This window comes from Lentinus tigrinus (genome assembly GCF_003813185.1).
Source record: "Lentinus tigrinus ALCF2SS1-7 unplaced genomic scaffold L226scaffold_22, whole genome shotgun sequence".
Lineage (NCBI taxonomy): Eukaryota > Fungi > Basidiomycota > Agaricomycetes > Polyporales > Polyporaceae > Lentinus > Lentinus tigrinus.
In genome coordinates this window covers 323,446-335,920 of record NW_027137931.1, presented here as the reverse complement: position 1 = coordinate 335,920, position 12,475 = coordinate 323,446, and the positions used below count along the sequence as shown (strand labels likewise).

The 12,475-nt window shown below is 55.9% G+C and overlaps 7 protein-coding genes across 7 annotated transcripts; 5 read left to right on the top strand and 2 right to left on the bottom strand.

The window, feature by feature from the left end:
- Positions 1-438: 438 nt before the first annotated feature.
- On the bottom strand, positions 439-1,182 carry L226DRAFT_435589 (uncharacterized protein; the record flags this gene model as incomplete). The annotated part of the gene is made up of 1 exon (XM_067674749.1): positions 439-1,182. A coding segment is annotated over one exon (744 nt), but the record flags the coding sequence as incomplete, so codon positions are not given.
- Positions 1,183-1,829: 647 nt separating this feature from the next.
- Positions 1,830-2,516, top strand: L226DRAFT_438013 (uncharacterized protein; the record flags this gene model as incomplete). The annotated part of the gene is made up of 3 exons (XM_067674783.1): positions 1,830-2,054; positions 2,176-2,427; positions 2,484-2,516. Coding segments are annotated over 3 exons (510 nt in total), but the record flags the coding sequence as incomplete, so codon positions are not given.
- Positions 2,517-2,604: 88 nt separating this feature from the next.
- On the top strand, positions 2,605-2,763 carry L226DRAFT_432193 (uncharacterized protein; the record flags this gene model as incomplete). Its single annotated transcript, XM_067674715.1, has 1 exon — positions 2,605-2,763. A coding segment is annotated over one exon (159 nt), but the record flags the coding sequence as incomplete, so codon positions are not given.
- Positions 2,764-3,200: 437 nt separating this feature from the next.
- On the top strand, positions 3,201-4,043 carry L226DRAFT_466820 (uncharacterized protein; the record flags this gene model as incomplete). The annotated part of the gene is made up of 3 exons (XM_067676006.1): positions 3,201-3,332; positions 3,490-3,703; positions 3,766-4,043. 3 exons carry the CDS (start codon positions 3,201-3,203, stop codon positions 4,041-4,043), a joined length of 624 nt encoding a protein of 207 aa, XP_067533194.1.
- A 745-nt stretch (positions 4,044-4,788) lies between these two features.
- L226DRAFT_524652 (uncharacterized protein) lies at positions 4,789-5,905 on the top strand (the record flags this gene model as incomplete). Its single annotated transcript, XM_067678904.1, has 3 exons — positions 4,789-4,956; positions 5,011-5,316; positions 5,414-5,905. The coding sequence occupies 3 exons, from the start codon at positions 4,789-4,791 to the stop codon at positions 5,903-5,905; spliced, it is 966 nt and encodes a 321-aa protein (XP_067533193.1).
- Positions 5,906-6,184: 279 nt separating this feature from the next.
- Positions 6,185-7,591, bottom strand: L226DRAFT_573043 (uncharacterized protein; the record flags this gene model as incomplete). Its single annotated transcript, XM_067684771.1, has 1 exon — positions 6,185-7,591. One exon carries the CDS (start codon positions 7,589-7,591, stop codon positions 6,185-6,187), a length of 1,407 nt encoding a protein of 468 aa, XP_067533192.1.
- Positions 7,592-10,975: 3,384 nt separating this feature from the next.
- Positions 10,976-12,036, top strand: L226DRAFT_466844 (uncharacterized protein; the record flags this gene model as incomplete). Its single annotated transcript, XM_067676010.1, has 2 exons — positions 10,976-11,713; positions 11,776-12,036. The coding sequence occupies 2 exons, from the start codon at positions 10,976-10,978 to the stop codon at positions 12,034-12,036; spliced, it is 999 nt and encodes a 332-aa protein (XP_067533191.1).
- Between the last annotated feature and the right edge of the window lie 439 nt (positions 12,037-12,475).

Below are 12,475 nucleotides of genomic sequence, written 5' to 3'. Positions count from 1 at the left end.
CGAGGGGGTGGCAGGAGTTCGTCCCTGTTGACGAGCCTTCTCTGCACGACGTTGACGGACACGGACGTCGATGTCGGCGGTGACAGTGATAAGCTCCTCGAGCGTCCCGGTGGGGCGAGCGGTGTGCACCAACTCGTCCTTGATCGCGTCGGAGAGGTGATCGTAGAACCGGTCTCGAAGGTCTGCTCCGGAGTATCCAGTGCGACCAGCCAGTTCGTTGAACCGGGCAGCGTATTCGGGGACGGTGAGGGAGCCCTGCCAGAGCTTCTGAAGGCGCTCCTTCGCATCAACGGCCTCGTCCACTGACTCGAAGCGAGCCTTGAACTGCTGTCGGAACTCGTTCCAGTCGTTGTTGAACGGGGTGTGGCCCAGAGTTAGCTCCTCCATGGCCGGAGTAGCCCACAGAGCGGCATCGTCTTGCATGTACGAGAGGACCGTGCGGATCCACTGGTCATTCCGAGGTCCTAACGCATTCCCGGCGGCATTGACGTGGTTGAGGGATGCGCCTTGCGTCATGGCCCACATCGTGAAGGCGGCTAGGAAGTGACGTGCCTCTCCACCCTGTTCTCCCTTGAACGGAGCGGGCTTCTGCACAGCCTTGCCTGAGCTAGTAGTTGCGGTAGCAGCGGCGAGTTGCGTCATGGATTGTGTGAGGAGGGTCATGGACTGAAGGAGAAGTTGTGTGGGATCGGGGGGTTGTGCGGGAGCAGCCTGCGCGGCTTGTGCAGGTTGTTGGGCTTGGGCAGGTTGAGCAACCTGTGGATTGGCCGGGGGGGCCGCCGTTGGGTTCGGGGCACCCTGCTGCGGTTGGTGCGTCATCACGGGTGGCGCTGACGGCGGACGGGATGGGATAATCAGGGGTGATGGGGGTAAGGCGATGAGGGCAGCGACCTCTAGTTCGTCGGAGGGGGTACTTGGAAGAGGGGAGTGTGTGGTTGGGGACTCTGCAGCGGGAGAGTCGGGGACGGGGATGAACTCGTCGGAGTAGGCTTGTTGATTGATTTGATCGGGGCGATCGTGACAGTTGGGGCAAGGGTTCTGCTCACAGGAGTCCCAGTACCAGGCATTGTCCTCCGGATCCCTCCGTCGATGGACGTATTCTTGATCAGTGGTATCCCAGGCGTGCTGTCTGCCGGTGCAGTTCAGGGTGGGGGGCGTAGATGTCGGGCGATGGGGACACTCTTTTCAGAGGGTCAGCACCGGGGGAAGATCTCGACCTAATGTCGCGGCGACTAGACGCGTAGACACCAGGCGTCGATCGGCGATGACCTGAGGGGCGAGCGGCGAGGAGCCGCAAGAGCAATGAGATGGATAGAAGAGATGATGAACTCGATGGAGGACAAAGCGACGACCGGCACGAAGGCACAAAGTCGACGATAGCTAGTCTTCAAGCGCACTGCGACAGACTAGTCCCAATGACCAGGTTATACATTAGCACGGAGAGGGGGAAGAGTACAGGGGGTAGATACACACCTAGTCCCAATGACCAGGAGGTCGAGATGGGGACTAGGTAAGCGCTGAGGGGGCTTTATATACTACTCTGCTCTAGAGAATCACGTGCCAGTGCAAGACAATCACGTGCTAGTGGAAGGGAATCACATGGGAAGGGGAACGAGGCTGCGCGGGTGGAAGACAAAAGGGCGGGAAAACACATGGTAAAGGGGAGGTAACTGCGGGAATGAAGCATACGGCCACGGGAACAGAGCATGCGGTCACGGGAATGGGGTTCAGGGGATCCAAAAAGGGAGTGTCCAAGATAGGAAAGGGTCTGAAAGAGGGAACTGGAACTTCCGGGAAGGGCGAAAAGGGGGTGCTGGTCCACAGACCGTGACACGAAGGATGCGCAATCGACCGGGAACTTGCGCAAACATGCCAGGAGATGTTGGGGAGACGACACTATTGAACGCGCTGATGAGGCCGATGATGCGGATGAAGTGCGACTCACCATTGTGAAGGGTCTTCTGCGGGATGGCTCGATCACGGCGCACTTTGCGCGCAAGAAGGGTGTAGTTACCTATTCGCACCGACCGCACACAAAGGCAGAGACCCGGTTAGTCTAGGACAACATTCGAGCGTTGGGGTCTACTCACTTAATGTGTCCATAGGGCCGAGTTTGTCCGGTGGGTGTCGGAGAACTTGCGACCGTTTGAGATCGTAGGCGACCGCGCGTTCCAGTCGCTGATGAAGACTGGACGGCCGGAGTACTACATCCCATCGCCGACTACAATCTCCCGCGATGCCAAGAACGTCTTTGTCGGCGCCCGCGCGAAGATTGCAAAGATGTTGCGTGAGTACCAGGGCAAAATCAGCTTCGCGACGGATGCGTGGACGTCCCCGAATCACTGTGCTTTCGTCACGATCACGGCACATCTGGAACATAACGGTCAGCCGCTTTGTTTCCTCCTCGATATCGTCGAGGTCGCAAAGGTACGTACATGTGGTTTTGGGGCCACTCGGGGCTTGCTGACGATGGTTGGTGCTAGTCTCATTCCGGTGTCAATCTTGCGGCCGCCTTCGCTCAAGTCCTGCAGGAGTTCGGGATCGAGAACAAGGTCAGTTCCAATGGCTCTGGATGAATAGATACTAAAGATGTACCTTTTCTTGCAGATCCTGAGCGTGACCGCCGACAATGCCTCGAACAACGATACGCTCACTGCTGAGCTGGCAAGGGCGCTCCCGGAGTTCCAAGGCGACTTTGGTCGCACTCGTTGCTTCTTGCATATACTGAACATCGTCGTCAAGGCCATCTTGAAGCAATTTGATGTCAAAGAGTGCACGGATCCCGACGTGCTTGTCGACGAAGATGTCCGGCAGTTGGCGCAGCTTGCGCAGGAGCTTGAGAGCGAGGAGAGGACAACGGAAGGTGAGTTTCTTCAAGAGTCGGAGGACGAGGGTGGGTTGGACATAGACTTCGACAACGAGTCTTGGGTGGATGAGGTCGAGACTATGAACGAGCAGGAGCAAGCAGAGTACGAGCGCGATATCCGCCCTCTGAAGATGGTGCTTGTGAAGGTTAGTGCGGACTCCATACCCGAGCGGGACAGTGACTTACCATCTCACAGATACGCAAAATTGCCTTCAAGATCATCCACTCCACAACTAAGCTGCTCCCTGCCTGGCGCGACATCCTGAGGGAGCTGAAGTTGCGCGAGAAGCTGCTCCCTCGGGACGTCCGGACTCAGTGGAATTCGACCTTCGATATGGCCGAGGCAGCTGTTGAATACCGGCCTGCGATTGAGAGGTTGTGTGCCCAGCGTGATAGCGGCCTTCGTGCGTACGAGCTGAGCGAGCGAGAGTGGGGAATCCTTGCGCAACTGCGTGATGTTTTGAAGGTATGTGCACTTACGCTCAGCCTGCCAACGTGGCTGCTAACATGCACAAATTTGTTTATTTGCCTCTGCGCCCACAAACCGCCGGCTTTGCCGCTGGTTGTCGGGTTGTTCTCGTCATCATGCCCTACGCTGGCCTCGCACACTACGTCCTGCTTAGATCTTCAAACATGCTACGCTATTCTTCTCTACGAAGACTCCGAACCTTGCCAAAGTCATACACGCCATGGACCACATCGACACTGTACTCACCAATCAAATCCGGGACAAAAATCTCAACTCCGCCCTCTGGTCTGCCCTCACGCTGGGCAAGAACGTTCTCAATCATTACTACAAGCTCTCCGACCTCTCCGCAACCTACCGCATTGCGCTTAGTACGTATGCTCATGAATATGCTAACCACATTCATTTGTGTGCTAATTCTATCTGTTTACAGTGCTCCACCCGTCGTACAAGGATGTCTATTTCAAGGACGCAGGCTGGCCAACTCAATGGATCAAGAACGCGCATGACATGCTCCGGGAGGAGTTCGACCGATCCTACCCGGGACCTGACATGCGCAATCCGTCGCCCGCACCGGATGCACCAGCAGAGCTCGCCGGCCATAGTAGCAAGACGTCGAAGGAGCAGGGGCAGGCAAAGGGGAGGAAGGGCACCAAGGCCTCGAAGGGGAGCAATGATATCGACGTAAGTCCTCACTTTTCTTCCCTCTAAACCTGCCTTGTCATGTTCGTACAGGACAGCAACATTTTTGCCTCTATTCCAACCCCGTCTTCCAAGCACGCCCGCCCCGGAGTCCGGACAAGACGAGCTCACACGGTACTTCGCTCTCGCGATCGAAGAGACAGACAACCCGCTTCTGTGGTGGAGGGAACGTCGTGCTCTGTTCCCTCGCCTATCCCGGATGGCACTCGACTACCTGTCGATTCCGGGTGCGTAGTATGATTTCTTCTGCCACCTACGACTTATGTACTGACCTTGTTTGCCCAGCGACGTCTGTGGACGTCGAACGCATCTTCAGCCACGGTCGCCGTGCGCTCACGCATGTCCGGAGTCGTCTCAGTGCACAGACAACGCGCGCACTTCTGTGTGTCGGCGAGTGGACGCGCAAGGACATCTTAACCACCACTGACCTCGTCAACTGCATCAAAGGCGTCCTGGAGGCCCAGGAGGAGGACGAGGATGTTGAGATGGCAGACGGTTGGGATAGTATTGAGAAGGTCTCGGGGGCTCACACGCCTGCGTAGTTTGTAGCTACCCTCCTGTTGTATGCCTAGTTGCTGCATATGATATCTGCGTGCTGTCCCGTCTTATGGTGTGACAATTGAAGCGTCAGTCAGAACGGTAGACAACAAAAGTATAATGGTGGGAAAGCGTGCTTCAAAAGGCACTGGTAAGAAAACTTCATTTAGCCCTGCGAGCCCCTCCCTCCAGGCTCACGCTCGCTCTTCTCTCTGTCATGATGCACCTCGATGTCACGTCCACCCTGCTAGGCTGTCTTCCTCCACCTATCTGTGGCGACCTTGCTGTGTCTATTGAGCTGCGTGTGGATACCTGGACGTCTCCAAACCGCCTCGCATATCGCACATATGCCGCGCGCATCGTCCCGGATGAGCATAACCAACGTGTAAGCTACATAGTACAGTGCCTGCCTTATGACATGGTATCTAACTCATCACAGTCCAACCCGAACACCACCGTTCCTACCTCAAGCGAACTCTCTAGCCTCACGCCGATCATGATTCACACCCCGTTGCTCGCAGCGCTCATGGCGTGGTTGCACGCCCTCTCTCGAGACACGCTGATCGCAATCAACACACCGCCTCAGTACCGCGATGCCATCCTCAAGTTCGGCTCGCTCTACATGCACCTCAGACGGCAGTCACAGCCTCGGCGTGAACATTGGCAGAGACTCAGAATGAGTCCGGGTGAAGTGACCGCAGAGGAGATTGCAGGTCTGGCAACATGGGTGCGATCCCACCAACCGGTATGTCCCTCCCCTTGTGGTGTAAACTTCCTGCTCTTCTGACTTTTAATGTGGTTGTTCTCACCCGGGCCTCAGTCTTGGTTGCCGCTTCATCAAGAATCCTTCATGTCGGACCCTCGACGCGAGCGCACACGGCATGTCCCCCGCCGACGCGATCACTTCATCCCTCGTCCCTCCCTCCGACACGTACTCGTCCGGCATATTGCCAACGAGCTCGCACGTCAACCCGTCCACGCCTGCCGATGCGCTCCAGATGACGCCTCTTGTGCAGCACAAGGACGTCCCGGAGAACGTCACCACCGACAACGACGTGAGCGAGATGCCGGACTTCAATGCCATACCCGACACATCGGATGCGAGCGCACACGGCGTGTCCCCCGCCAGCGCGATCGCCTCGTCCCTTGTCTTGCCCTGCGACATGTACTCGTCGAGTATGTCGCGCACAAGCTCACATGGCGACCTGTTCACGCCCGCCGACGCACTCCAGATGATGTCCCTCGTGCAGGACAAGGACACCCCGGGGAACGTCGACTCCAACAACGACCCAGATGTTCATTTGAGCACCTACTCGGGCATCTCGGGCAACTGAGCGCAAAAGACAGCCTATGCTTCCGGATTTGGGCATGTTTATTTCGCCTCTAGCACACTCAGTTTTGATCGGAAAAATTCGTGTGACATATCATTAGAATCCCACGGTTCGTGCCTACAACATGAGGGTGTGCAGGTACTCACGGGTTTACCTAGCCATACCCGCATCCTTGAAAATCCGTGGGAAACAGGTACTCACACCCGTGGATGTACTTACCCATGGGTATTCCCACGGATTTATCCTTGGGTACCCACGGGTTTTGCTAACTCGTGAAGGTCCCTAGGGCACGCGAGGTTGGGACGTCGGCATGGGAAGTTCCTTCTCAGCGGTCTTTGCCTTCTGGGCTCGAGTACAAGGGGGCCGCGTGGAAATTTCGACCCCGTCGAACTGAACACGCTTCGACTGGTCCCGGCGACGTTTAACCTCTTGCAGCAGGGCCGCCTGCTGTTCGTGCGCTTTGATTTCCTCTTTGATGGTGCACTCGTAGGCCGCGCCGCCAACCATGTGTATGTGAAGGGCAAACATATTGTTCGCCACCCCTCCAGGCTGCGGCTGGTGCACGGGGTTGCGGTCGTAGTAAGCGCGCATCACGTCGCGAATAGTACCTCCTGCACCTCGACGGAAGGGGATCTCGCGCCCGTTTGCAAGCATGACATGACTGTTGGGGGTAACACGCATGACCAGACCCGCTCTTGCATCGCTCTCCACCTTCGGACAGATGGCAATACTGCAGCCCTCATTGCCGCAGTAGTAGCATGTGGGACAAGGGGGGGCTTGGTTGCCTTGACCCCCCGCCGGTCGCACCGCAGGCTGGTAGCGCGGGGGACCGTCCGGGAAGCGGTTGTAGTTGGCCAGGGGCGGCCTGCGGCCAGCACTGCCACCAAATGCGTCACCCTCACGAGCTGATCGAATCGCTGCCGTGAGGAGGTTCTGGAGTACCTTGGCCTTGATGACCAGCTCATTGCCACCGGTCGCAAGGTGAGGTGCATTTTCGATTGCGGCGGGCATGTGCGGTGGGAGGTCGCAACGCGGCACTTGAGGCGAAGGGGGTCGAGGCGCCTCACAGCTCTGCAAGGTGCTGGCGAAGCCGTTCTGGTTATCGATTACGTAGGAGATTGCCTCATGGACCTGTTCGATGGTGTAGGAGTCATCTCGCTGCTTGTCAGGGACCTTCTGGTTCAAATGCACTTCGACCGCAGGACGGCGGCTGTCGTGAAGGAGCCGCAGGAGCGTGTCGACGACTTGTCGCTGGGTGAGCTCGGGAGGCGTCTTGCCCATTAAGTAGCATGCCACGGGGTAGAATTCGCCATAAAATTCCATGTATTCAGACAGCGAACTTATCCCGGTGCGAACACGCCTCGACACTATTTCGTCGAACTCGCGAACCATGAACTTGTGCTTCGCATCGGTGCTGAGGTAGAAGCCTAAGATCGTCGTCTTGAACCCGTCGTAGTCAGCCGCGGAATACTTGGGAAGTGATTCCCAATGTTTCGCGACGTCGATCGGAACGTAGGTAAGCGCGGCCTCCTTCTTCTCGGCTTCGTCAGTAACCTGATGCTTTGCCATGACTCGCTCGAGGTCACGAAAGTAGTGTTCGACCCCTTCGCGACTTGTCGAGCTCCATTGTGGGGTTCCTCGCTCATTTGATAGCGGCATGGCGTCAATTTTATGGGCTGGCTGGGCCATAGTGATAACGGATATGGGGGGGGTCGGTTGATGTGGAGGGGGCTGGTGGGAGGCAGTCAACGCGGCCTTGGAGCAACGGCGCGGTGGTGGTAGGTTCTTTTTGATGCCCGGGAGGAGTGGTACTCCCTCTTTGCAATAGGCTCGACGTGTTCGCGAAGTTGACGAAATGTTGGGGAGCGACGATGAACGAGGTCGCGTATGAAGCACGGGGTTGGTCGAACCGAAGGGTGGTAACTCTTGTAAAGAGGAGTCAGTCGAAGGCGAAGATGGTGTGGTGGTATACAGTCGCGACTCGTCAAACAGATCCTGGAGGGCGATTTGCTTGTCGAGGTCGACTGAGAACTGGCGAAGGAGCTGTTGGACCTGGAACAGAGACTCATTGAGGCTCGACGCAGAGGCTAAAGGTGGCGACAGTGTCGACAGCTTGAGCCGGCGGTGTCAACTAAAACCCCTCGCGGTGGGCTCCAAAATGATAGGGTAGCTGCGTCTCTGAGGGGAAAATCCCAACAAAAACCACAACAAACCTGAAAGGTTACAAGTCGGCTAGTCGATTCCCAGGTCGAAGCTGGGTGACCATGGTCGCACGAGTAGAGCCTATCTGCGAAGTCAGGGAAGAGGCGGTGCGAAGCTGCGAAGCCGTGGATGGACTGGGAGTGGAAGGTGTGGTGCCACGTCGAGGCGAAGGCTCACGGTCAAAGCTGGGTGTTTCGGAATGGACTCGGAAATGGCACAATCCGGGAGGCACGCTTCGGCGTATCGGGTGAAGCAGCAGTCCGGTGGGGGAGTTGGGGAAGCAAACTCGCTCGTGGGAGGGCACGTCAAAGGGGGAAGGGGACGAGGAAGGGAGTGTATAGGTGGCGGAGGAGGGAGGCGAGGTACTAAACTGGGGCACCCTCAGTGGGTGGTCGGATTCTCGTGCTCGATAGCACAGGAGCTACTTCGCTCCTAGACTGGCGGTCTTCTCTTCACTGGTGCGGGATACTTGCTTCGAAACTCTGCGGCAACTTGATAGTCAGGATTAGCAAACTCGGGCCCCTAGTAGGCTACTCTCTTGTGAAGCGAGCGAACTCTTGCTCGATCGACACTACTGCGTGTCGACTGCTGAACTTACGGCCTCCCAGCGAAGGCGAACTGGCGCCAAAGTTGAGATGGTGACGGAGAGGGGGAGAGATTCTCTGATTAGCGCTGACACAGCGAAGTCATTACAAAGGGTGTTGGGTAAGAAGATAGATAAGTAATAGTAGTAGCCTGCTCCCACGACCAGGGACCGCATCGAGGGCGAAACGAAGGCGAAGCGTGGTCGAAGCTGCATGGATGGGTTTGACTAGGGGTGCAGAAAGCTCGGTGACTCATCAATGGGACACGGTGGCCTGCTACAACAGATAGACGCCAGAAAAGGTTCCCTGATGTGCGCGCGGTGCACCGGAATAATGTACCTGAACGTTGATTTGAAATTGCATGGATACACTATAATTCTGCAGTTTCGTGACATCGAGGAGCAAGGGGACGACAGAGACGCGCGTACCACCTCCTCGTGCCCAGAGGTGCTCAATATGCGACACTCCTTCCAGAATCATTCAGCCAGATTCATGAGACTGTCGGAACCATCGACCATTGTTCAACATATATTTTCGCCGTTCTCACTGGGCATCAGCACCCCCAGCACGCTCAGCACGCTCAGTGCGCTCAGCAGTTTTGGGGACTTCTGATGATGGTACAGCAAAGGCCAGGGCAGAGGCAAACTGCAACTTAGTTTCTCGAAGGACGATAATGCCAGCAAGGACACTGCGAAGTGGCATGTCACTGCAGTGGATGCGTTGCTCGAAAAACCGCATCGCTTCGAACGTTTACTCGAACGTGCTCGTGCTTTGCTCACCGTGCCCGCACCGCCGCCTCTGCGCACTAGTGCCAATCGGGCTGCTGGCAATGGCTCTGTCGTGAATAGGCGGTATATCCGAGAGCGTAGCAGCTCACCTCTGGCAGCAGTTTAAGGCGATGAAAATATGTATTCATGGTACCAATGTACTCATCGCTCAACAATGAGCACGTTCCAATATACTTTCCTAGCACTCGCTCAATCGTCTGAGACGTCTGAAAGTCTGAAGCATCTGTGCGACCAAATCTGACATTTGTCTGAAGCCCAATTTCCCTCGTCTGAACGACCTCCCTCTGAATATTCTGAACATGTCTGAAATCCATCTGAACCCATCTGAAATTACGATGTACCCATTGGGAAGTAGAATGCACAGGAGGCGCTCCCTGTAATTCACGCACTTGAGATCCATCCCAACTGAGGCCACGAAAGAAGCGGAGCAAACGACGTCGCTGAGCGGAGCCTCGTGCAGCACCGGTCTTGCACGGTCGGCGTAGAGGGGCCACCAGCACGTCCCGCCGCACGGAGGTTTTCCCCCAGGGACGCGGTCCCATGGAAGTGTGCTCAGGCGTGCAGGGTCTTCGATGAGAGAAACGGCGTCGAAGGAGATCTTCCGACGGTACTTGACCGCGTTGTGGAGCTCCTGCCAGCGGAGCGACTCCAGGTCGTGAGTCACTGGAGGCCACTGCACCAGATGTTTCAGGACTGTGCGCCGGAAGGTCGCATCAGGATCCTTCAGCACGAACTTTTGAGTTATGCTGAACACGCAGAGAGGATCTTTAACAAGAAAGTCCAGCGTGCGGAGATTAGGGGCGGTCAGAGTTCTCGATTCGAGGTCGATTCGTTGACGATTCGTCGACGATTCTGGGCATGAAACGGTGTAGGAGAATTGAGGGTACTTTGACCGACCCGTTTCTTAGTGCCGATTATACTCTGATTCAAACGCCTTGCTGGAAGAGTTAACCGTCGGCGATTAATTGTTTAAGACACCATATTTGGACTAAATGTATTCACTTGTCTTCGTCCGTCTCTCTGTCTGCACCATGGGCCGCCGTACACAGCACAGAGCTACTGCTGAGAACACCCTCAAGGCTTATATACGGTTTGCGCGGTTCAGGGCACTCCTTCGCAGGAAGGCTGCTGCGCGCAGACATGCGACACTCCGACCTGCACACCGCCATGCACACCATGCTCCCTCCTCTTCTTGTCACTCTGACCTGCCAAGCTCGCTCAGCTCTCTCTCCTCTGACACTCACTCGGACTCTTCTATTACCACATCTGGCTCTGACACTTCGACGGACCCACCGGGAGTTGCAATGGAAGACTCGGAGTTGGACTGGGCTGACGTACTGGGTGGGGGCTGGAGGCTTCGTCGGATGGCATGGGCACACACCATCCCCGCAGGGTCACCGTCGTTCACGAGTAGCGAGGGATGGCAGGTTACTGAGGAATGGTCAGATGGTGGGAGTGCAGTTGTTGGGACTTGGGACTGGGAGGCTGGGTGCGCACGTATGCCCGACTCGGACTCATCTACTTCTCGCTCCGCTCCATCTGTGTCCTCTTCTGGCCATGATGGGGACGTAGAAGGATCATCTTGTTCTGATACGGACGATGATATGAACATCGATGTTAATCCCAACCTGGAGCATCCCAAGACCCTTCCCTCCCGCATATACGACTTCATATCCAGCATCTATGCCGAACGCTATCATGAACCCCGCACCCGTCTACCACGTCCTAATACCCCTTTCATTCATCATGTCCTCGCCGTCTACAAAACTGAGCAACCAGAGCTGTTTCGCAATGAGCTACGGGTGTCACCGTGGACATTCGACCAACTTCTTGCACATGTCGCATCCGATCCCATCTTTGCAAACAACTCACGCAACCCTCAATTTCCTGTTGAGCAACAGCTTGCAATTGCTCTGTGGCGGTTTGGTCACTATGGAAATGCTGCAGGATTACAGAAGGTCGCGAATTGGGCGGGTGTTGGGAAGGGTTATGTCCTTCTCGCTACGCGGCGTGTGGTTGTCGCACTTACTCGTCGGGACTTCCTCGATGAGACGATCTGCATGCCAACTGCAGAGGAGAAAGACGAGGCCAAGGAATGGGTCGAGCAACACTCATGCAAGGCTTGGAGGGATGGATGGCTATTGGTGGATGGGACACTTGTACCGCTGTACATGCGTCCGTATTGGTATGGAGAGAGCTACTATGATAGGAAGTGTCAGTACTCGTTGAACATCCAGGTGTGTAGAACATAGCTACTCTACCCATAATGAACACCTCATAAACTCAGTCCATGTTCTAGGTTGTCTCGTTGCCCAACTTGCGCATCGTAGACGTGAGTTATGGCCACACCGGAAGCACACATGACTCTACTGCGTTTGAGCGGACGAGGGTTGCGCGCGACTATACTGAGATCTTGGAGGCAAATGAATTTATATGGGCAGACTCTGCGTATCCAGTGAGTGCTGGTCAAGCTTACTTTGGTCATCAGATCGTGAATATGAATCAAAACTACATAGATCGAGACTTGGATGGTTGCTCCATACAAGAAGCCGGAGCGTGACCTCCCTGACAACGAGGTGTTCAACAACCATGTCTCGATGGTATGCATCCGTTCTGAACATGCCATTGGCTACCTCAAGGGTCGTTTCCAGTCATTGAAAGGATTACGGGTATACATCGACTCTACTCAGGCACATAAGTACGCAACCTACTGGGTTCTGGCATGTGTTGCGACACACAGTTTCGCCATGCGGTGCGAGGCCGAGGAGCGTGCGGAGGAAGGAGATGTTGACGATGACCCTTTCATTAGGGAAGGACTCAGCTCGGAGTCGGACTCAGCCAACGAAGCACCAAGCCACTTGTGCGGCCGTGGTCAACGGCTCTCAGCTGCGAAGGCGAAGCGCGAAGGACTGAAAGAGCATCTATTCCGGGCACTTGAGCGGCGCGCGGCGAGAAGGAGGGATAGGTACACTATTTGAATACATGATACTACCGCGCTG